Source organism: Pristis pectinata, chromosome 25, assembly GCF_009764475.1.
Source record: "Pristis pectinata isolate sPriPec2 chromosome 25, sPriPec2.1.pri, whole genome shotgun sequence".
Lineage (NCBI taxonomy): Eukaryota > Metazoa > Chordata > Chondrichthyes > Rhinopristiformes > Pristidae > Pristis > Pristis pectinata.
In genome coordinates, this window is record NC_067429.1 from 28,871,908 (window position 1) to 28,897,492 (window position 25,585).

Genomic DNA, 25,585 nt, shown 5'->3' on the forward strand with positions numbered 1-25,585 from the left:
TAACCTGTCAGACCCAGTCAACACACAAGCCTCATGGGCTGCACCATGGCAGCAACTAAAAGTTATTAAAGAGCAGCCCAAGTTGTCACTTTGCCTCTCTCTCGCCTTTCCCCATGGAGAAGCTCTTGACCTCTGCCTTGCGCCTGACCTGAAGTCAGGAACTAAAGGGTGAGAGCACCGAGGTATCAAAGGACTGAGCCACCTTGTCAGATACAGCATTTCATTTAATAGGCAATACAAAATTCAAAACCCTTGGCCTTGCCTTTCTTTCGGTTTAGGATTGCTCTATCAACATCCAAGCCCATTGCTTGTCTCCATTCAAGTACCCAAATTTACAAACCAAAGGACCCAAAGTCTTAACAAATTACATAATTCAATGACTAAATATAATCTTTTGGGATTCAAGCAAGCCTGAATTGATGATAGTGTCTGCCTTAAAGAGAAATGAAGAAACCTCCTGTGTTGAAATTCTCCACTGCAGAGAGATTGACATATCCAAGAGTTAACAACCCAAGTGAAGTTAGTTTTGGCAACTTCTGTGAAGTTCTCAGTGAACGTGTTCCACAGATGTGGGCTTGTCATACCATTCCATATTTCCTTCTGACATAAGAGGCTATTTCAGCTCATTGAGTCTCTGCTGCTCTCTAATTTTCCCTGGAACCTATCCTCCCTACATTCCTATCAATTCTCGCCAGATTCCACCACTCACCGCTACATGGAGGCAATTTGCAGTGATCAATTAACCTCCAAACCTTCTGCTCAACAATATCAATAACTTTTATATAACGTCTTTAATTTAGTACAACCTCTCAAATCACTCAAAGGAATATATTTGGCTAGAATCTGACCTGGAGCCACATAAAGAAATTGTTTAATCAGAGGATTAAACAATTGGATGGAGGTTGGAATCATAAAAGTTGATAGCTTCATGACTTCAACACTTCCCACCCACTGTTTCTCTGCAAAGTCTCTGAGGCAATATATGACTGGTTTGGAATACATGAGGGATCCCAGTGCAGAAAATATGAGGGGCCCTGGGGCAGTGTATGTGAAGGCCCCATGGTAAAGTACACAAAGCAGTCCCAGGACTCACTGACAATCTACTTTCGTTGTCATTAGAAACAGCAAGCACATACTTAGAATTCACCATCCATTTGAAACCTAATCTTGCCATGGAGCCTTGTCTGCTTCCTCGGTCACGTATTGCAGCCCTCTACACTAGTGGACATTCAGTTGGCCAACGGGACCTGATAATGGAGGCCCACTACTACTCTGCAGCCAAGAAAAATGAGTGATCAAGTTCCTCTGTGCCTTTGTCCCTCATGACCTCTGAGACCTCCTCTAGCCCTCAACCCACTGGAATCCCTGTGCTCTTTCAGTTCTGGCCTCCTCTTCCGCCCTGATTATCTTCACACCCTCACTGGCTGCTTTGTCTGCAGCTGCCGAGAAACTTTCTCCTTAAACCTCTCCATCCTTCTCTTTGTCTTCAAACCACACCTTAAAACCCAATTCCTTTGGTGACGCCATATCTCCTAATATGGCTGATTGTTGTTGGATTTGTTTGGTCAGCCCTTGTGTTAAGCGATGAAACCACATTGAAAGTGCCATATAAGCACAACTTCTTGTTGTAAACTTGTTAAAAGTGAATCGGACCTGGGAGAGAGAAATAAATTTACAGAGCCACCTCAATTGGCTTGCAAATGCATCCACATTATACCTCATATCTTATAACAATGACTGCACGTCAAAGTGCATTCGGATGGCTGGAGATCATAAAAGACATTAAAAATCCTGTCCTTTTTATTCTGGTTATTTCTTGAATAGCTTGTGAAGAGGGTGTGCTGGTTGAATATTCTTCAATTCTTTCTCACTGAGAATTAAATGGGCTTTCCCTTCTCACTGTTGAACCTGACCCCCCCCCCCCCAACACCCTAAGGGATACAGTTCTGTTTTGAGTTGCTCATCTAACATTTAAGAGGACGTTCAATCGCCCAAGTGTGAAATGGCATATTTATAAGTGAAATTATTTCACTTGGCAGTGGCCTTTATGAAACCACTACTTACCTACTTTGGGTTGAAATACATTAATCAAATGTTCAAACTCCCTCTAGGCCAACAACCTTGCTGCCTGTGTGCATTCCTTTTGTTACTTTTCCACACTCACTATGGACCAGTAATAACCTGAATTCATCAAGTTCTGAGTGCAAGAGGCATTGATGTTCAGGATTTTAGAAATATTTTTCAAATTCCAAAGTTATTTTAGTTGAGAATTAGTCAACTGCTTTGCTGTTTCTTGACACCCTAACGAATTGAAGAGGGGAAATAAAAATCAGTCTTTTACTCTTAAGATTTTCCCAGAACGAAACAAAGTTTCCACGACGATGAGAGGTGAAGGTGCTAAGCAGAAACCTCGGAGGCAGAATGTTTTTGAGTAAAAAAAAATTTGTGGGCTTGGAAAGGTTTCTGCTTCCAGAAGTGAATTCCGCTGATAGCTGAGTGCTGATTGGTTCAGACAAACTTGGAAGGAGACAATCTAAAGATTAGGCTGGAAAAGTTGGCCAAATCTCCCCAGGCAAAATAGTGGAGTTGAGGAAATTGTAATCCTGAAAGTCCATTACCTTGTACCCTGGCAGTTGACAGTTATACCAAAAGACTGAAATCTACTGTATAAAATGACTCTTCCTCACATCAGTGTTGAACAGGGAGATTTTTCACCCCTCTCAAAAAGATTGGGTGGAACGATATTTTTACCACCTTCTGGCTCGTGACTTAAATGAAGAGGAGAAGCCAATGTCATTTCTCAAGGTGCTTTATGGTTTCTTTTGTATTTTTCCTATTCCTATATGTTCTCTGGTAGAACAGATATAAATTAGTTAATCCAATCATGAGACTCCTATAATTCCTTCCTGTTGATGTCATAAGGTTATAGATAGAACAAATGATTTTGTCACATTTAGTTCATCAGCAACCCTCTTGTCTCAAGGTCAGAAGATTGTGAATCCAATCCCCACTTCAGAGACTTGAGTGTGTAATTTCAGCTGATGCTTCCAGTGCAATGCTGAGGTGGTTCTGCACTCTTGGAGATGCTGTCTTTCGGATGAGGCCCTGTTTTTCCTTTCAGACAGGTGTGAAGGATTTCACAGCACTATTCCCTGAAGAACTGGTGGATTCTCTCTTGTATCCTGGCTAATATTTGTATCTTAACCAATACCTAAAAAAGGTTATCTGATCATCATGGAACCATGCCATGTAAATTGGTTTATTATTGTCACATGTACTGAGGTACAGTGAGAAACTTCGTTTTGCATGCCATCCATACAGATCATTTCATCACATCAGTGCATTGAGGTAGTACAAGGGAAAACAATAACAGAATGCAGAATGAAAGGTTACAGTTACAAAGAAAGTGCAGTGCAGGCAGACAATAAGGTGTAAGGGCCATAACAAGGTAGATTGAGAGGTTAAGAGTATACACTGTGTTGCAAAGTGTCTTGAAACAGCCTGATATCATGGAAGTTACTATATAAAAGGAAGATTTTTATCCTTTAGTTTTTTTTAAACCTGGAAACCAGTGTTTAGTCTAATGTCCTGGGATCATGTCGCCTCTCACGGCTCTGCCTTAGATAACCTATTGTCATTGCAGAGATGACCCATGTTGGCTTTCCTGGACCTACTCTCTGCTCACGTTGTTCCACTGTGTTTGGTGCTGACTTTCAATCTTTTGTTAAATGTGCCAATTTAGCACAGCAATTTGTTACAGTGACATTCATTCAGCATTTGATGTGAAAGCCTTTGTACAGTATTACCTGCCCTAGAAGAGAAAAGGGTATTGTAATGCAGGACAAGAAGCAGAGCCACGCTACACATATTGAGCCTTTACCAACCTTCAGACTTTGCCCCTTTCGACCGACTTCCAATTTCAGAGGCAGAGAGGACAATCTCGCCAGTCCGTGGGTGCCACTGAGACTTCTTCTGCATGAGATCTCACACATTGCCACGACGATGAGAGGTGAAGGTGCTAAGCACAAACCTTGGAGGCAGAATGTTTTTGAGTGAAAAAAAAATTGTGGGCTTGGAAAGGTTTCAGCTTCCAGAAGTGAATTCTACTGATAGCTGAGTGCTGATTGGTTCAGACAAATTTGGAAGGAGACAATCTTAAAATTCGGCTGGAAAAGTTGGCCAAATCTCTCCAGGCAAAATAATGGAGTTGAGGAAATAGTAATCCTGAAAACCTCATTACCTTTTACTCTCCTGTTTGGCACTGACTTGTGTTCTGGGAGAGATTGCATTGGGATGGGCAAGTTCAGAGGTAAAGTGATCTCTATTTGTCCTTGATGATTCCAGGCTGACTCAGGTACATCTGTGGATTACTCCATTGCTCCTTTAACATAGGCTGTTCCAACGCCATGTGAAGATTAGATATCTTTATTGGTCACACGTACATCGAAACACACAGTGAAATGCATCTTTTGTGTAGAGTGTTCTGGGGGCAGCCTGCAAGTGTCGCCACACTTCCAGTGCCAACATAGCACGCCCACAACTTCCTAACCCGTACGTCTTTGGAATGTGGGAGGAAACCGGAGCACCCGGAGGAAAACCATGCAGACACGGGGAGAATGTACAAACTCCTTACAGACAGCGGCCAGAATTGAACCCGGGTCACTGGTGCTGTAATAGCGTTACGCTAACCGTTATGCTACCGCGCCTGCCCTGCATGAACAGTGGCAGAGCAAAGACCCGGGGCATTGCACAAAACAGGGTTGTTTCCACTCTGGAAAATAAGGTGGTATTTGTTTTATCGGGGGCAGATTACACTTTAAATGAGAGGTTTCCCAAAGTCTTCCCCTTGACAGAGCCTCTTTAAAGTTATTAGATTAAAAGCCTCGGTGAGCAGGAACAAGGTGTTTCACTCACACCAATGGTCGTGACGTTGTGAAGTTGGCAGTAAGGGGTGGAAAGTGGAAACAAAGGCAGAAAGGGAGAGGGTCAAGTGTTTCTGGATGTTTTAATTGTTGAAAAGGCTCAGCTGTACCATTAGTGGAAGGTCTTCAAAGGATTGTACAGTGGCAGCAGGATAAGAATGAGCTAAGAAGAATATCAGTGTGAAACTTGAGAACAATAACCAAAACCATAACAACCCAAGGCTTTAAATGACCCCCTCCCACCCCAAAAGTCTCCTCAAAACACTAAACAAATTCAAAGTGGACAGTGACATGAAATGAAGGGTGTCTTATCATCAGCCTCGTACATACTGGACCCGATATTCTGCTCACTTCATCGAACGTCAAACAGCTGTAAAATGAGACTCTCCCTCTGTATTTAATGCTTATCATTCAAGGCGAGGTTTCACTCAGTTGTCATAGGTTGGAGATTCTACAAAGTAAATACATAAATCCATTTCCAAATCCAGTATTTGTAAAGCAGCAACCATCGGCTTCCTTCTAATCAAGTTGTTAGTACCTGATCGGCTGGTAGGGCAATTGCAGGAAGAAGTATACTTATCGCTGTTCCTCCCTGCCCAACTGGTACACTTGAATTAACTAAATGGCTAATTAACAAAGTTATTATGCTTCTGTCACGTCTACAGCAGGCACTTTTAGTCGGTGTTTAATTGGCTTTGGATAGGGTCAGAGTTATGGCTGAGCACTAAGGTCGTGAGTTTTTTACAACTGGGAAATGCCAGGAGTTGAACAGGGATGTCGTCAACGTAGGTCGTTTCCTTTCTGACTGCTAAAGCCCATACACATTTGGCATCTTATTTGAAAACGAGTGTGGTTGGTCCTTTGAGTTCTCCTCCTGCTGCCAAAGAGCCCAATAAACTCGTGCTTTAGCCATTTGATTTAGGTGCCATAGCTGACAGGAGGTGCGAAATTACCTCCTGCATTGTGTTAACTGTGCCACAGATTTCCTTTGGTCTTTCACATACCTTTTAGATAATAGGGATCACTGTCAGACCCAAGGATATTTGATGCACATCTGGGCATGGAAACCTACAGAACAGCTGGAAGTTCGATGTTTGTACATGGCTGTCGGGGTGAACAATAGAACCATACAGCACAAAACAGGCCTTTCGGCCCACCATGTTGTGCCGTCCATCAAACCACCCTCACACTATCTAACCCTTTCCTCCCGCATATCCCATTTTCTCACATTCCTCCATGTGCCTATCCAACAAACTCTTGAACCTGTCCAATGTATCTGCGTCCACCACCACCCCAGGCAGTGCATTCCATGCACCAACCACTCTCTGGGTGAAAAACCTCCCCCTGACATCTCCCCTGAACCTCCCACCCATAACCTTAAAGCCATGCCCTCTCGTCTTAAGCATTGGTGCCCTGGGAAGGAGGCGCTGGCTGTCTACTCTACCTGTTCCTCTCAATATTTTATATACCTCTATCATGTCTCCTCTCATCCTCCTCCTTTCCAGTGAATAAAGCCCTAGCACCTTAAGCCTTTCCTCATATTCCATATGCTCTAATCCAGACAGCATCCTGGTAAATCTTCTCTGCACCCTCTCCAACGCCTCCACATCCTTCCTATAATGCGGTGACCAGAACTACCAGGTGATGTAGATTAGGATCATGACTTCCAGGTAGAAGTGGAAACAACTTCAGTGAGATGGAGTGGTGTTGGTTGTCCTTTTAATTCGTATAAACACTGCCCATCTCCTGCAGTGACCTCTCCATCAGGCAGCTTGTACCACTCAACCACTTTGCCCCAATTCCGAGTTACTTTTTCAATGTCCTTTTAGTTCACAGGCACGTGGTGTCGTCCCGAAATCAATTTCCCTATCCGTCTGCTGTAAATAACACAGTGCCACGAGGTCAATTCGAACAAATACCTTTATTAGCAGTGCACCGCTAGGAGAATTCTCTTCAGCACTCACTAAGAGTCGCTTCCCGAGTTCTCTCAGTACAAAGGGGTAGACAGAGATTTATACAGGTATTGTCACGCACACTTTAATGAGTCAGGTGCCGGAGTTCTTGGTTGAGCAGGAAACGGACAAAGGGCTACTGCAGATGGACAAAGAGCAGCCTCACACCACAGGTTCAGCTAATCATTTTGCAATCGGGTGAGACAAAGGCAGGTATCACCTTCATTGTTTGAGACAGCCTTCCCATTTCCCGTTAAGATTGACCATCATCTCCATAGTCAAGCATAATGGGAATCCAATTAAGTTCCAGACACAGCAATTACCACACAGCACCCAGCCCAGGTAAGCAGTGGTGTGGCTGTTCTGGCCTGACGGACACTTTTTAAATCAGTATTTCGAGCAGCCATAATTCTCATCCGTCTTAAGATATCAATACAGTTATAGTTTATTAATCCTACACCACCTCAGTGGGGCCTGCTCACAGACACTGTTGAGTGAAGGGAGATCATGATCTCTAACGGGTACTGCTGGGGACCCTTCTTCCGAACCATCCAGTGCATAATGCAGCAGAATGGGTTACTGTTTATTTTGAGACAGGATATTCTTTTCATATCAGGCAAGTTTCATCTGCAAGATGTGCAAGGAATCTGCCCAGTGCCTGAATTACAAGAGCTACCCTGGCTGCAACTATCACAGCGTTAAGTACCAGCCGTTTAGTTCTGGTGTAATTTCTTCATCAAAACTTGTGGATCCTTAATAAATATATTCAAGACTGAGGTTGACAGGTTTTTGTAGATTAGGGGTTGGGGCAGGAAATTTGATATAGAAATTCAGGCTGAGTAACTGATTGGCAGAACAGGCTCAGGGGGGTGTATAGTCCACTCCTCACTCTTGTTTTCAGGTCTTCCCTAACGTGTACTTTCCCCCCTCACCAGGGCTGGAGGTTACATGGCTCTTCTTGCTATTTTGTGGGTGAGGAATCGGTGACATTTGATGAAGCCTTGAAGAAATGCACAGATCAAAGGTCAACCCTGGTGACCATCCTGAACAGGTACATGGGAATTCACACAATGATCGGCATCAACCTGGGGAGAAGGGGCCTTAGCCTTACTGTAGTGAGTGTCCTGAAGAGCATTGGGACAAGCATGTAGACCTCCCATTCACTCTGTCCTCTCTTGTGTAGGCCACAGTGAATCAGTGACACTGGAGCTCTTTAGTTAATAGGCAGGATTGTGTTGAATCCACCTTTGTATTGGCTGCTCACCCTTGCTTACCTGGACTAGATGTGGAGGGATGATCCTGGTGACCCCACTCTCGGCTGAGGTGAAGCAGCAGAGTGCGAAGGCTCTGTCCCTGAACACCCTACCAGCTTCCACCAACAGGTAAAGTTGGTGGGCATATGTTGGGGAAGGTTGAGGGAGCTTTAGCTTCTATCAAAGCTGGGAGACTTTCCTTTGAAGATACTTAAAAATTGTGAACAGTTATGTAATTTTTTTAAATGAAGAGATCGTTAATTAAAAATACATTAAAATACTTACAAATCAAAAAAAAGTAGAACTACAGTAATTTTAAAAAAAACTTCTATTTCCACTTCCGGCCAAGAGTCCCACTGCAATGAGTCTCGAACCAGTGTGATTGGCTTTAGGATTAAGGAGGCTGATTCTCCAGGGAAATGCTGGGATATCCCAGCAAGACTGGGATCTGCTGCTGCACTAACTCCAAGACTTCTCGGTGTGGAAATGACTCAGGGTTGCAGTTTCCTCTTGAAATTACCAGCACAGTTCACACCTCGTCCAGAGGGTCTCCTTTCCCAGTGCCCAAAAATCAGGGGTCTGTTTTGTTCTGAATGCCTTGTCTTTTGTTGGAAGCTGTCAGGGCCTCTGTACTGTGCTGCCTGAGGCTTACTCACCACCCAGGCTTGTCATAGAACAGCTCCCAGGTGTAGCTAGTCACCAGCAGAGTCCCTCCACATCTGGCCCTGGTGAGTAGAGGCAAGCAACCACACAGGCTGGATTCAACACTTTAAAAATTGAAATACATTCCAGTTGACCTTGTAAGTAGGAGGAAATGAATGAATCGTTTGTGATTTGCTAAAATTAAACATTTGCCATTTCAGTCTGCAGTGTCAGGATCAAACACTCCGTCAGTACAACATTAGCTGGCACAAGTCACATCTTTAATGTGCTAAATATCCTGAGACGCTTCTCAGGAGTGTCACCAAATAAACTGACTTCCAGTTACCGAAGGAGATATTAGAACGTAACCAAAAGTTGTAAGATGCAGATGGGGAAGCAGGGAGACGGGAAGCTTTGGGGTAGGAATTCCAGAAATCGGGGTCCAAGCAGTTGAAGTCACGTCTGTAATTGATGGGGCATTGAAAGTCAACGATGATCCAGAGATCATAACTGGAGCAGTGCCGAGATCTTGGTTGTAGGAGGCTCGAGAGTATGGAAGCGGCAAGGCCATGGTGGGCCTTGGGAAAAAAAATTAGGCTTTGTCAGATGAAGAAATATAGGTCATCAAATGCAGAGTAAAGCTCTCTCTGTTCTTGTCCATCGAGCAGAACCCTTGTTTCTAAAATGAGGAGGCCCAAGGGTGACCAGTTAGAGTGAGCAGGAACTATCAAGTCCAGATTCCTGGCCACTTGCATCTGTTCCAGCTGTTGAGAATAACACCATGTAGTCTTCCAGATCAGCAAGCCCAGTGTTGCTGAGATGGCAATTGATTCACGAAACTATGACTGTAAAACATTGAGTTGGTTCCCACGTACTGGAGATGGGTGACCCTTTGGGTAAGTTCAGGTAATGGGGTAGGGGGAAGGATGCTTCGAATACAAGCCTCCTCCCTCTGTTGGCTTAAACTCCCTTCCAGTCTCCCATGCTCAGCCCCACCCTCCCACAGTCCTTATTGGTTGGGAGTTGGGGTTTGCAGACAGTCCCTTGTGGAGGTCCTGTAACCAGGTAGTGGGCTATTGCAGCTGATGGAGCTGTTCTTCAGTCTGAGTGAGCTGGCCAGGACTGAGGGAGGCTGAGACAGTTGCCTAGGACTGTTTAGGTATCCAGAGGATAAAAAAGCTGATGAGGGCCTCTTCCTGTTCTTCCAAAGCCATCTCCTCTTCAAGTTTAAATCTCGGTCTTTAATTGTCCTGATTTTCTTTGCTTCTCCTGTTAGATTTGAGCAGTCGTTTATCATCAGCCTCATCCTCGGTCGCTCTGGTAACTTCTGGACGAGTCTACAGGATGCCAACCACCCAGGGGCCTTCCAGTGGATGGGAGGTGACACTGTCTCCTTCACCAACTGGAATCGAAACCAGCCAGGTAACAGCGCAGCAGCGTTAATTCTGCAGCTCAGGCAGGGACTTTCAATTCAGCTACCTTGGATTTAACAGGATAGGTTGGAGCATGTCACCAGACAGCTGGAGAGCAGCTTTCGAACACATCCTTCCCCGCACACACCCACACCTTGTCAATAATGTGGAGAAATTGTAGAAGAAATTACTGGCACAGTTTTTAAAGCGCTATTATTGAAATAATTCTGATCAGAAGATCTGTTTCTGAGAAATTTCCACACAGTCAGCCTCAAACTTGAATCTCCGATACAAGAACGAGGGAGGGTGATGGGCCTTAGGTGATCCTCCTTTATATCGGCCTATGCTCAGTCCTGTGATCAGACCGACACCAGTCAGATGATATTTTCAGAATGGCCCAGTGATGTTGAAAACAAAGTGCAATAAAAAAGTTAAATCCACATGTAAACTAAAATCTCTGTACAGTCTGAGCTGGGGACTAACTAGTAAAGGTGAGAACTTGCATTCATATAAAGTCATGTCACATTTTATACACTTGAGGAACTGGCTTTAAGGGCTAAGGGCCCAGAACTGGAAGGTGGGATTAAGCTGGGTGGCTCTTTTCCTACTGACACATGCACAATGGGCCAAAGGGTCTTCCCCGTGTCATAAATTTTCTGTGGTTGGGTGAAGTAACCCAAAGTCTTTCATGCACAATGAACGCCTTAGAAGTTTAGTCAATGCTGTTGGGGAACGGAAAGAAATGAGTTTACAATTTATCCGACAATGTTCATGATCTCGGCATCTGCTAAAGCACTTTACAGTCAATGAAATACTTCCTTGAAGGGAGTCATTGTTGTAATGTAGGAAATGCGGCAGTCAGTTGTGCACATTAAACTCCCATGAGCAACACTGGGATGGTGATCAGGTGAGTTCTTATTGGCCAGGAGATCTGGGATAATCAAAATAAAAAGTGTTTGGATATTCAACATGTCAGGCAGCATCTGTGGGGAGAAAACAGCTGATGTTTCAGATCAATGACCAGGGATAACTGTCCTCCTCTGAAATAATGCCATGAGATCTTTAAGCCCATCTGCAAATGTAGAACTGAGCTTCCTTTTAAAATAGAAAGATGGCAACTCTGACAGTGCAGCACTCCCTCAGTACCACACTTGGAGTGCCAGCCTTGAGTGTGTGTGTACTCATCAGTCAGGGGCAGGGACGCATGTACAGCCTTCTGACACAAACTGAAGGAGAAAGTAAAATTTGTGGAGAAAGAGATTGAATGCTTATTGTCTCCTGTGAGATTGCCTGGACAGACAGCAGTGAATCTGGACTAACTGGGATTTTGCACAGTGATATGTAGCACATCTGGAATTGATATCAGGAACCAAAACAAGGAAATGAATGTGCAGTGTGAATGGATGGCTGTCTGTGTGTAATTACTGTGGCCTTCAGTTTTAACTGCTGTAGTTTTCAGACTTTGCAGCTCTTTTATAATGTGGCTTTGTTCTGTAATGGGCAATACAACAAAACCTAGGCAAGTTAAAAGATTCAGCTGCACTGTGAGAGCGGCTAAGCCCTCAGACTGACGTTTCACTCGGGTTTGGCTCACGTCATCAGGTTTTTTTCTGCCTCCATTCATCAAACCCAGCCAAACGAACATCAAAGGTTTTGTTTTTTTTTCCCCCCGACCTCAGATTTTGAACTTGGCTATCCCACATCAAAACCTGTGAGACTGGCACTTATTGCCCATTCCTTACTGGCCCTCGAAAACGCTGCTTGTTCTCGTTGCGGTTGGAGGCAATTGAGTGGTTTGCCAAGCTGGTTCAGGGTTCACCAAATCGGAGTCGCACGAGGACACGCAGGCTTCCTTCAATAAAGGATAACCATGGGTTTGGACAACAGTGCAGCGGTTTCTTTGTCAGTTTTATTGATGCTGTCTTTGAACATCCAAATTATTACAATTCAATTTCTCAAACTGCTGATGGGGTATACGAGTCTGAGCTTGTTATAGGGACCTCAGGACTACCAGTCCAGCAATGTAACTGCAGTAAAACTCCACTAATCTGGCACACTCAGGACTTGGTTGCTGGACTGGCAGATTTTCCAGACTATTGGATGTCATTCTGTTAATATTCCAACACACTTCTAACTTTTTGTTTAGATAAGATAAAATTTCTTTATTAGTCACATGTACATCAAAACACACAGTGAAATGCTCCATTACTGAGAATGTTCTGGGGGCAGCCTGTAAGTGTCGCCACTCTTCCGGCGACAACATAGTGTGCCCACAACTTCCTAACCCGTACGTCTTTGGAATGTGGGAGGAAGCCAGAGCACCCGGAGGAAACCCACACAGACACAGGGAGAACATACAAACTCCTCACAGACAGTGGCCGGAATTGAACCTGGGTCACTGGCGCTGTAATAGCGTTACACTAACCGCTACACGACTGTGCCGCCCCTACACAGTAGATTAATAAATATTCCAATGAACCCAGTAAGTTTGAAGGGAACATGGGAAACAAAGCCCTGGGAAGTTTTGAGGGAGCATAGGGAACAGGACCAAGTGAGTTTCAAGAGAGCTTAGGAAGCGAGTCCCCAGTACTTGCTTCCCAAGGGAGGGCAATAATGTGGGAACTTGTGCCCCGGTGAGCTGAAGGAAGTGTGGGCCCCAGAAAGTGGGAAGAATGTGGGAACCCTGCGCCCAGGTGAGTGGAAGTAAGCACAGGAACCTGGGCCCCAGTGAGTGGAAAGAGAGCACAGGAACTGGGGCCCCAGTGAGTGGGAAGAGAGCGCAGGAACTGGGGCAACAGTGAACAGAAGGGGTGTGGGAATCAGCACCCAGTGGGCAACGTACCGAACCATCAGGGTTTCCAAATAGTCGGATAATGGGCTATCGGAAATTTATTGTACAACCCTACTGATAGGGTTAGTCAGAAAGTTCTGCCTTTGAAAGAGTGTTCCCAACATGTGCTTTAATTTTGCAGCTGACCCACATTCCCACATGGTAATTGTTTTATTCTTGTCACATGTACTGAGGTACAGCGAAAAACTTTGTTTTGCACGCCATCCGTACAGATTATTTCATCACATCAGTACATCGAGGTAGTACAAGGGGAAAGCAATAATTGAATGCAGAATGTAGAGTTATAGTTACCGAGAAAGCGCAGTGCAGGCAGACAATAAGGTCCAAGGCCATGACGAGGTAGGTTGTGAGGTCAAGGGTCCATCTTATTGTACAGGTGGTCTGTTGAAGGAAACAAATCCAAAGCTCTAGAGGAAAGAGCAGGGCAGTGGGAGTGGTGGGATGAGGTGGCACAGATGTATTGGGCTGATTTGTAAAGTACTGTCCGATTCCATCACTTGGCACTCAGTGCTCTGTTTAACAGCTATCATTATCAAGCGTTGGTCCAGTTTCCAGGCCTCAGCCTTCTCAGATAACTCTGAGTGATTCCTAAGTGTGTGCAGGAGCTGAAGACCCTTCTAATAACAAGAGGAATGGGCAGTGCATTCACTGTATCTGCTGATCAATGGGCCCTGAGCTTGGTCTGGAAATAGTCACAGAATTAGGGTCAACGGCATAGGACCAGGCCCTTCAGCCCACCATGTCCATACCAACTCTTCTGCCACACTGTGTTTGGGGAGTTGTGGAACACTGGCTGATTTCCCCCCTGTCCCTCACTCAGAGGGCGAGGAGTTGTACACCCTTGCCCAACCCCCCTCTCTCAGCTAACTCAGCCGAGCTCAGCATGGACCAGAGACCGAATTCTTTAACCTTCTGGGTCTGTGTGCTGCCTGATCAGCCAGCTGATACGCTGGTGGAGATAAGAGTTTAATGGATGAATGGTTAGGCTGGCTGTGGAGTTGCATAAGTGTTGATTCCATCTTCAGCTCATGGAAACTCTGCTGAGCAGAGAAATGTTTTCTGGCAGAGTAATTCTTTTTACAGCGAGCTCAGATAAGGTTCCTATTAGGGAACATTAAAACTTTACGCTTAACGACACAGGAAAGTCCAGAAATCATATAAGGCCATTCTTGTATCCAGCAACCAGCTGAAAGCAATTTACAATCTAATTCATGTTATATTTTGCATTAACTATTTATGCTTGTGTATTGTGATCTACAGAGCAATGTGTGTAGTTCAGTGTAACGATCATTTTAGTCTCCAATGTGTACAATAGTGAGCCTTGGCTGCCACTTTGGTACATTGCAAGGACTTATTGTCTTTTACCAGAAATTGAAGAAGTGAATTCAGGCTACAAGCCAGTAAAAATTCATGCAATGCCATCAACAAGTAAAAAGTGTCTCCCTAACATGTGAGTATGTAGGAATTGTGCTTTTCCCTCTTAACTATCAGTCTCTCCACGTTCGCTTTCTTGGTCCTTGTACTTCCAGAAATGCCAGCTGCAAAAAATGCCCAAACCTCACCTGTTTAGACCAGGAAGTTGGCACCTCTTACTGAGAAGTGTGCCCTCTTTGTTTGAGAAAGTGGGATTGGGCTTCTGGAATCTAAATTCCAGAATCAGATTGATTATCACTGACTTATTTGATATGAAATGTGTTGTTTAGCGGCAGCAGTACAGTGCAAAGACATAAAAATTACTATAAATTACAGAATAAATAAACAGTGCAAACAAAAAAGGAATAATGAAGTAGTGTTCATGGATCGTTCAAAAATCTGATGGGGGAGGGGAAGAAGCTGATCCCAAATCACTGAGTGTGGGTCTTCAGGCTCCTGTACCTCCTCCCCAAAGGTAGTAACGAGAAGAGGGCATGTCCCGGATGATGAGGGTCCTTACTGATGGATGCCGCCTTCTAGAGGCACCACCTCTTTAAGATGTCCTCGATGGTGGGGAGAGTTGTGCCCGTGATGGAGCTGGCTGAGTCTACAACCATCTGCAGCCTCTTGTGATCCTGTACGTTGGAGCCTCCGTACCAGGCTGTGATGCAACCAGTCAGAATGCTTTCCACCGTACATCTATAAAAATTTGCAAGAGTCTTCCAGCATGAATAACATCAGCATGTAGAATAAAAGAGGTTGCGACAACATGAATACAAAAATGGCCTTGGGATGGGACACAAGAGACTACAGTCGCTGGAACCTGGAGCAACACACAAAGCGTTGGAGGAACTCAGCGGGTCAGGCAGCATCTATGGAGAGAAATGGATAGTTGACTTTCCGAAAAACGTTGACTGCCCATTTCCCTCCATAGATGCTGCCTGATCTGCTGAGTTCCTCCAATGCTTTGTGTGTTACTTGGGATGGGAAATGGGTTTTGGTGAACAGTTGCTGTTTTGGGTCTGGATGAAGATTTTGCCCAAGGGTTGGTACTAGAAGCATTGCATTTTTTTTGAAACACATTACTATTTGAACTGGGGTGTGCAAGCATCTTAAAATCTGCAGATGATTCAAACTTGGAATTAAGGTAAATAGTGAGCAGGATGTTACTGGGCCTCAAGGATGTAGACAGCTGGAGGAATAAGTGGACACAGCAAGTGAAATTAATGTAGAGAAGTGTTAAATGATAATTAGGACGATTGAGGAAAGGCAATGGAATATAAAATTCTTAAGGGGTGTCAGAACATGAGAGCTGGACGTACTGTATACAAAGCTTTAAAGGTTGTAGGTTAGTTTGAGAAGGCCATCAAAAATAGCCTTTGGGATCCTGGGCTTCATAAGAAGAGGTACAGAAAACAAATGCAAGGAGGTTGCATTGATCCTGTATAAAATACTGGTTTAGTTACAACTAGAATGTAGTCCTGGTCACCTCGCTTTGGGAATGATGTGAGCCCTCCAGAGACGGTCCGGAATAGATTTGGTAGAATTGACCCATGGACGAGAGACCTCTGTCGTTAGTAAATTGAAGATGATGGAATTGTTGTCCGTGAAAGAGGTTGGGACGTGCTTTGGTAGAAATGTTCCAAGTCAGCAAGGATGTAGAGACAGTGAATAAAGAGAAACTGGCTCCCTTGGAGAAGGGTAAAGAACCATGAATTTAAAGTGAACAGCATAAGAATCAGAGGAGAATAACTTCTCATTCAGCGAGCAGTCATGGTCTGGAATCCACTTCCTCATAGGGTGGTGGAAGCAGATTCAGTCATTGCCTTGAAAAGAGTATGGATGTATACATGATGGAGAACATAACAACTTAGAAGAAAGGAGCAGGAGTAGACCATATAGCCCTTCAAGCCTGTCCCATCATTCAGTACAACCATGGATGATCCTCTATCTCAATACCATGGTCCCACTCCCTCTTTATAACCCTGGTTCCTTTGTGTCTAGAAATCTACCTACCTCTTTCTTAAATATATTCAGTATCTTGGCCTCACCACCTTCTGAGGTAGAGATATCCACAGGTTCACCTTCGAGTGAAGAAATGTCTCATCATCTCCGTCCTAAATGTCTTACACCAGCTCTAGAGACTGTGGCCCGATTGTTCCAGTCATGGGAGGTCTACGTAGGGCAAGAAGTTGCAGGGCTACAGGGAGTGAGCTGAGGAGTCATTCCGATGGATTGCTCTTGCATGGACTTGATGGGCAGAATAGCTTCCTGTGATTCTACTGGGAAGTTGGAAATCCATGGATGTTTGATTGACTTGTTTCTCCAAAAGCTGTTTGTTTGCAGGCCATATTAGGACAGTTGATGACAGAAGAAGAGCTTAGGGAGCATCCTAATAAAGATGAAGAGAGAGAGGAATAGAGGTTTAATGAGGGGATTCTAGAGCTTAGGATGTAAATGGCTGAAGATATTGCCCAGGAATTGGCGAACAGTGGCCAGTATTCTGGGAGGTTGGTAGGGACAGAGGAGCTTGCAATCAGCATTGGAGCCATTTGTTGATGTTAGAGTATCTGAAATCCAGAGGATGTCCAATGGAACACTGGAAGCAATGTAGTGGGGCTGCATCACACTGGACTAGACTACAGCGATGAAGCACCCATTGGCAGAGTACCTCAGAATTCCTGGTAGAAGCCATCCTCCATGGTAGTGACCTTGCCTCAGAGCAATCTGAGATAAGAAGAATGAATAAAATAATTCTTGGCAGGGCATTAGTACTTTAAATCTGGGAGGCACTCTCTCTACATATACATTAAATGGCATTGAAGTCATAGTATGCTGTATGGCTGTTGCATGGCATACCAGCAACTATTTCCCCCATGGACCTGCCACTGGGAACTCGAGGCACTACTGAACTCTTACTTCTTATGTTTGGTTTTTGTAGTTGGGGAGAGAGAGTTGGTGATGATCAGGGGAATAAGAGGGTAACCTCCCAAGAAGATTAGAGGAGCAGTGTCTTGTTGGGGGGTGGAGGGGTTCATCAGGGAGTTAGACCATTGAGGGGGTGGGGTGAGACTGATGGGCAAGGAGGGATGGTGGAACTTGGGCTGGTACAATGAGTATGGGGCACCCGATAGATAGCACTTACTCTTGTGGGGTCCCAGTCCGTGCTGCTCACTGAACACATGGTTATTGCAGTGGTGACTGAGGATGGATCATCCTGGGACAACGTGGACTAATTTCTCCAGCAATGGTGCAAAAAAAATCCTTGCACAGGGAATAAAGTCACTTGTGGCGTGTCTGACATTGAAATCCTACTGGGAAGTACCTAGCTAAATTTTCAGAGAGACGTCAAGTGACCTGGAAATAATTGTCGTTGTGTTTCACTTTGACCAAAGTGCTGAAACAAAAGCACAGTGTGATCAAGCTTCGCACCCGACATCCATCCTCAGGGTTTTACAGCAATATCACTCGTTGCTGTAGCTGACTTGTGTTGGTTAGTGGATGCCAGTGGTGAACTGTACCAGTGGATAATCATAGAGGTGGAAGGGTCATAGATTCTGAAAATCCAGCAATTGTTTCTCATAGATTTGCAGGAGGACGTCGTTCAGCTGATGCTGCCTTGTTGGGCTCCATCTTTACACTCAACGTCATCCAGGCATTTTGTAGACCCAGCAAACCATTGGTAGGACAAATAGAGAAACAGACCTTTTTCCCAGGTGAGGGAAATACAGGTTACCACAGCCTCCAACCTGATAGAAAGGGGCAGTATAGGGTTGGGGAATTATCTCCTGCTCAAGATTCACAAACAGGACTGCCCTGTGCTCTTGCCCCACTGAACTTATCTCCTCATACCTCGATTCTATCTTGTCCCACCTCCCTGCCCCCCATCTAGTCCCTTCCCGCCTACATCTGGGACGCCTCGCATGCTCTCCACCATTTTAACAGCTTCCAACTCCCTGGTGCCCACCACCTCATCTTCACCATGGACATCCAGTCCCTATATTATTCCCCATCGGGAAGGTCTTACGTCTTTCTGTTTCTTTCTAGATCATAGATCCAACCAGTTCCCCTCTACTATCGCTCTTTCCCTGCCTGGCGGAACATGTGCTTATCTTGAACAGCTTTTTTGATTCCTCCCACATTTTTTTTAAAGAAAACCGTCCAGATGAAGGATCTCGATCTGAGGCGCCGGCTGTCCATTTCCCTCCACAGATGCTCCCTGACCCACTGACTTCCTCCAGCAGTTTGTTTTTTTTTGCTTGAGATTCCAGCATCTGCAGTCTCTTGTGTCTCAATGTTCCCGTTGGGTCAGTTTTGCTGCAGGTTTTGTGCTGCATTTAGGTTCACCTTCCTCCACCAGGTTGCAGTTTTTAGATCAGATTAGCTAGTCCTTCCTTGTTTCTTTCTCACCCCAAACTAAGTGATTGGTCATTGATAGGTGACTATAAGTTATTATTTGGTAAAAAGCTAATTCTTACAAAAAAGCAAATGGTTGATAAGTGACAAGTGATAGAAATTATGGGATATGATAGGAACCAGCAAATAATGTTGAGTGTATGACATTGTTTTGATGCACTATATGCTTATTTGTAGCTCAATAAGGCAGATTGGTTTATTCCTGTATGTTGAGGTATTAATCTACTTTCATATGACAGGGAAATAAGCCTGAGAAAAGAGGGTCAGAAAGACTGCACGTAAAATACATAGAACATAACAGCACAGTGCAGGCCCTTCGGCCCACAATGTTGTGCCGACATTTTATCCTGCTCTAAGATCTACCTAACCCTTCCCTCCCACATAGTCCTCCATTTTTCTATTCATGTCGCTATCTAAGAGTCTCTTAAATGTCCCAGATGTATCTGCCTCCACCACCTCTGTCAGCAGTGCGTTCCACGCACCCACCAGTCTGTTAAAAAAAAACTTGCCCCTGACATCCCCCTTATACCTTCCTCCAATCACCTGAAAATTATGTCCCCTCGTGTTAGCCATTTTCTCCCTGGGGGAAAAGTCTCTGACTGTCCACTCGATCTATGCCCCTTATCGTCTTGTACACCTCTATCAAGTCACCTCTCATCCTCTCTCCAAAGAGAGAAGCCCTAGCTCACTCAACCTATCCTCATAAGACATGATCTCCAATCCAGGCATGTTATCCAAAATTGCACACATTTCACATGTTTTCACTGAATCTGCTTTTTAGTGAAGAGAACATCTGTAGATGATTAGATCCAAGACCCACATGTGAAAAAAGAAGAAAAGTCAGAAGCTTCTGTATGAGAATGATGGCTGGTGTTCACCATCACGTTGTGTCACAGCAGCACATAATCTGCTGGAAGAACTCAGCAGGTCAAGCAGCATCTGTGGGAGGAAAGGAATCTGTGGGAGGAAAGTCCTGATGCAGGGTTTCGACCCGAAACATCAACCATTCATTTCCTCTCGCAGATGCTGCTCGACCCGCTGAGTTCTTCCAGCAGATTGTTTGTTGCTCCAAATTCCAGCATCTGCAGTCTCCTGTGTCTCTCGGTGTTGTGTCACAGAGTGAGAGAGTCTTGCGTGCTTGTGATTATATCACTTTAAATTCCAGACCATGGATCTTTGAGGGGCCATGAAACCAAGGACGATGAAGGGATATCAGAAGTTGGATAAACCTCCAGCTGTGTCTTGTATCTCTGCACAGTTAACAGTCTGAACTGAGGCAGGGTGCAATCAATTTACCTGCTGTCGTAGACAGTGATTGATATGGAGACTTCTGGAGGAGAAAACAAAACAAGGGTTAGGGTTGTAGTACTTCAGGTAAGGTCCTGGCTTAATGGTAGGTCTTTAACCTCTGGGTCAGAGGTCCCATTCCAGAAACCTAAGCATTAAACCTGGGCCTAAATTTGTGGATTACACTGTCGGACTGGCCATTTTTTTTTAGATGTTATTTTTATGAAACATTAAACTGTCTACCTGGGCAGATATAAAAAGATTCATAGCATTCCTTGGAAGATAAGCAGGGATATTCTTCCCCAGTGCCTTGGCCAATATTTATCACACTGCTGAAATCACAACAAAAAAAGATTAGCAAGTTTGCTCATTGCCATTTTTCGAAGCTTGTTGTAAACAATTTGGCTGCCATGTTTGCCAAATGATAGTGACTGCACTCTATAACAACAGTCACTGGGCTATAAACTGCAGTGGATGATCTGAGGTCATGTATGTTGTTATTTAAATTATTCTTCCTTTACAAATGTGAAAAGCACCCTCTGAATCTACCCTTATTTTAAATAGTGGCATAAGTCTAATCTTGATCTGTGAAATCCCCATCTCCAGCACTGCAGCCTTGCACTGGCATAGTGAATGATGAACCGGGTCTTGCATTACAGGTTACAAAGGTGGATGTGTGGTGCTGGCCACGGGAAACTCCGTTGGACTGTGGGAGGTGAAGGATTGCAACAGCTTCCGGGCCAAGTACATCTGCAGGCAGAACCTAGCAACCTCTCTCGACCCAGGAGCTGGACCAGCGGCAGTGACTCCCACGCCCAGTGTTACTGGAAGCTGCCCGTCAGGATGGGTATCATCCCCAACACTCCGATACTGCTATAAGGTAAGGAGAGTGCAATATTTCTGTGCCAGTATATATTAGAAAGCAGTCAATATCCTTCTCAAATAAAAACAGAAAATGCTGGAAATATTCATCAGGTTAGGCAGCATCTGTAGATCCAGACATAACATTTCGATAATAATGAAACAATATTTCTCTTTCCACAAATGCTGGCTGACTTGCTGGGTGTTTCCAGCACTTTCTGTTTTCATTTCAGATTTCTAACATCCAACAATTCACCATCCATCTCATCCTCAACGCTGCTATTGTAACCATTGTGTAACCTTGTTACTCTAGCACTGGAGCCATGTCCTCAGCACCAAAGATCCTAAACTCTGGAATTCCCTCTTCAAACTTCCTCAAAACCTACCTCCTCGAGAAAGATTTTAATCACCTCTCCTAATTTCTTCTTATGCGATTCCATTTGATAACACTCCAGTAGGAAGTTTTACTCTATTGAATGCAAGTTATTGTTACACAGTATTTCACCTTGGGATGCAGCTGAGATTTGCAGTGACTCAGATCATCATTGGTGGAGATCTGTCACCATCTAAACATGCTGCTAAAAGAGAACCTGTGTAAAGATGTTGGGGCAAACTAGGTTTGGAAATCCATATGAGGCTCAGGTAGAAAATCACTTTCCCTGTCGTAATTAAATCATTCAAAGATTGAAGAGTTGTGATGAGATACCCCAGTCCTGCATTGAGACCTATGGGCACAAAGGAGGAAAGCCATGCTCCTCATCATGAGAAAACATTTCAAAGTGTACAAGCTTGCCATTATTGTATGTGGATGTGTCCAAAGTGCAAAAATAACATCAGAATGCAATACCTTTGCTAGCTTTCAAAGCTGTTTAGTTAGTCCTCACTTGTAAGTATGCCTGGTGCTGCTCCCTACATGCCCTTTTGCACTCCTCATTGAACCAAGATGGATCTCCTGGCTTGATAGTCATGGTTGAGTGAGAGAACTGCCGGGCTCTGAGGTACAGTTTGAAGAAGTGTTACCATCTGACTGTGTTTCTCTGCCACTAATGGTTCCTAGTGCCTTGCAGATGCCCAGTTTTGAGCTGCCAGATGTTCCGAGTCTGGCATTTTGCACAATTCTAATACCACACAATGTAATGAAAGGTGTCCTCAGCGGAGGCAGGACTTTTGTCTCCATAACTACTGTGCAGTGGTCACTCTTACCAATGCTGTCTGCCACAGATAGAATGGTGTGCATGAGGTGAAGTAGGTTCATTCCTTGTGTTGGTTTGCTCACGAGTTGCTATGTCTTTCAGTTGTGATGCTGCCAAGCCACTCTTGGTGATGGGCATTGAATTGTCCCACCCAGGGTACATTGAGCACTACTTCCAATTGCAGCTCAACATAGAGGAGGACTGATTCATCAGCCAAAGGAGGACGGTCAGTGGTAATCAAGGGAAAGTTTCCATGCCTACGTTTGACTGAATGCCATGAGACCTCATGGGCTCTGGAGTTAATGCTGAGGAATCCCTTCCTTTATACACCATTAAATAGCCACCACAGGTGGGTTCTGTCCTGCTGGTGGGACAGGACAATCCCCATGGAGTTTGATAGATGAGTCTGGCGAGATTCCTTTCAGTTAAAAGTTTGTCGGGTCGTTGCTTGATTGATTTCTTTGACTGCTCTCCCAATTTAGGGTGAGGGGTATTAGTGAACTAGATGGCTTTTTAATGCCAATCTACTAAATATGTAGTCATCATTACTTCTCCAAAAACAGCTGCCTCGGTGGGAGTTGAACTTGCATCTCTGGTTTGTTAGCTCAGGCCTGAGGATTACTCGTCTTGTAAATTAACAGCTACATCATCATTAGTCCCTTCTGTGGCGAAAGGAGCTTACAGCCCCTGTGTATGCTCAGCCTGGTCAGCCTCTGAGGGCCTGGTACTTATGGCAGGCCTGCATACTTTTCCTGATCTAGTAATGTCTGAAAAGTTCCAAACCCTTTTTTCAAATCCCTCCATGGCTCGGCCCTTCTGTAAGGAGTTCGTACATTCTCCCTGTACAAACCTATCTTCTATTACCTCCTTAACTCTGTGCCAAAGTTTGTTTGATAACATTATGGGCACATCCATTGATTCTCATCGGTGTCATTGTCCACCAGGGACCGTTCTGCAGTGATCCGTGAAGATTCGACATGGTTCATTACTTACTTTCTCTCAGCCATTTACCATATCCTGCCCCATAGGCACCAGACAGTGATGACAATGTGGTCTGCCTCAGATCCAAGCAGGTCTCTGGAGATTAGCCCAGTCAGAAGGAACTGTGTATATTCACTAACTAAACAACATGTCAGTGTATAAGTGACTAAACAGCAGTTTGGCAGGTTACATTTGCTTAGCTCAATCGTGTTGACAAAATAGACCAAAAATGAATCAACTTCATGTAAATATTCTGAATGACATGTTTCCAGTTTCAAGAATTAATTTCTAATTTTCACCCAAGCTTTTCATTGAGGACTTGCCTAGAAACCTGACTTATTAATGAACAATTGGTTAGTGTTTGAGATTGTCACTTCGACCATCGGGAAGATATTCAGTGGAGTTTTTACCCTCCTTCCTTCCCCATTTGTATGAGCTGGTCTGTCTCTTTTTTCTGTATTCGCTATTTATCAGGATCACTAATCTCTTCAGTATTTTCGCAGGAATCCCTTTGACCCAGAGCATTGCTGAATATTGCATCAGAATCTGGCTTCATTTGCAGTCCAGATGGTTCCTCTGTGCGCGGAGGTGTTCTCTGAGGCAGTTAGCACACAATCCACAGGATCCTTCACCTTCCAGGATTCAATAATTAATCCCGCTCACAACAACCAGGGCTTCTGAGACTGTTTCTGGATCTGTAAGAGAATGAGTCAGTATCTGCTTTTAAGATTTAGCCAAGTGCCACGCTGCAGCTTGACGGTAATCTGCATGGATTTGGTGGACAGTGGTTTTATTTTAAAATCACTGGCCATAGTGAATCATACCATGTTGACTATAGGATCGCAGCTCGCTGTGTGAGACCCAGACATTGCCTTCCTTTGTCATGTCAAGCTGGCTGCAGTTTCAGAAATGAGCCTCAAAAATGAGTATTCAGCTATTCGACTGTGTGAGACACCATGGCTCAGACGCTTCCTGTTCTGCCTCAAATGAAAACGATGGGCAAGCAGAGGCCGTGTGGTTTGTTGAGTCTGCCTGCACACACAATGCCTGGAGCATCAAAGCCAGGCACTTCTTGCCACCATCACCCGCAGTAAAACATTAAAGAGGGAACCCAGTACTGAAAGGGTGGAAAATCCCTCAATGGCTCCCTTGAGTGATCAAAACCAAATTCAGCAATCTTTACACCTGGATGCCCACATTTCTGCTGGGTCCAGATAGGGAACAAGGACCCACAATGAGATTCAATCTGTTGGCCAATGATTGGGGAGGTAAGTACAGCCATCCCACCCACTACTCCAGTTGGGACTGGGGACAGTGGTGCAACGAGCAGAGTTGCTACCTCACAGCACTAATGACGTGAGTTCAATCCTGACCTCCAGTGCTGTCCGTGTGGAGCTTGCACATTCTCCTTATGACCACATGGGCATCCTCTGGGTGCTTTGATTTCCTCTCATATCCTAAAGATGTGAGGGTTAGTAGGTTAACTGGCCACTGTTAATGGCTCGTGATTTATAGGTGAGTGGAGGCAATTAATTGGAATGTGGGAAAAATACCTGCCATTAGCATTAGCTTGCTGACAGGCATGGACTCGATGGGCTGAAGGGCCTCTTATGGTGCTGTATGAATCTCTAGCACTCTAGGGCTGTGAACAGAGAATGCAAGCGTACCGACACCAAGCATCGTTCTCTGCAGGCTAGGGGGGCATTCTTTAAATATGGAGTCTCCGGGAACTAAAGGATCATCTGGACACTACTGAAAATACACTAGGAGAGAAATCTAAAGGCTGTTAAGATAAAATTGTAGTTTCTGTGGTTGCTTTTTAATTGGGATTATAAGCAAAGACTGTTGAAACAAGATGGTGGGGCTGTGAGATCCTGTAATAATAGCTCCAGGGATATCTCCACTTGGGATTGGTAACTCTAATTCTACCTCACCTGGACCTTCAGCGCCACAGTTTTACAGTGGTACAGATTCTGGATGGTCCAATAAGCTAGCAAGTTTCTTAACAAACTGGGGGGTAAAATCGCCATAGGAGCAGGTAGAGGGCAAGCATGATGATAAGGTTTAGGATCTGGAAAGACTTAGTGTTGGGATCGGGGGGTTGTGTGTGGGTGAGACCAGCAGCTGGTGATGTTGGCATTGGGACTGGCAACACATCATAGTAGGTGGGTGATGGAGGAAACGGGCCTCGGGGCCCAGCCTTTTCAACAGCCTTTTTGCTCACATATTCTTCCAGGTTAGGTATCTCTGGAGTTAGTGGGGAGGAGGGGAGCAGATTGAGATGGAGATAGAGAAATGAAGAATAGGAAGGAGACGATGCAGAGGAGAGTTCCAGGATGTTGCCTGGGATGGAATGTTTCATTTATGAAGAGAGACTGGGTCTGTTTTCCTTGGTGCTGAGG

At 44.6% G+C, this 25,585-nt stretch overlaps 1 protein-coding gene across 2 annotated transcripts in view; it reads left to right on the plus strand.

Moving 5' to 3' along the window:
- The window catches only part of mrc2 (mannose receptor, C type 2), a 197,902-nt gene that overhangs the window by 91,632 nt on the left and 80,685 nt on the right, over nt 1–25,585 (plus strand). For both annotated transcript variants that reach the window (XM_052038769.1, XM_052038770.1), the window contains 3 exons: nt 7,810–7,925; nt 10,046–10,191; nt 20,808–21,028. In XM_052038769.1, the coding sequence (XP_051894729.1) occupies nt 7,810–7,925; nt 10,046–10,191; nt 20,808–21,028 (483 nt within the window). The remainder of the gene's footprint in view (nt 1–7,809; nt 7,926–10,045; nt 10,192–20,807; nt 21,029–25,585) is intronic.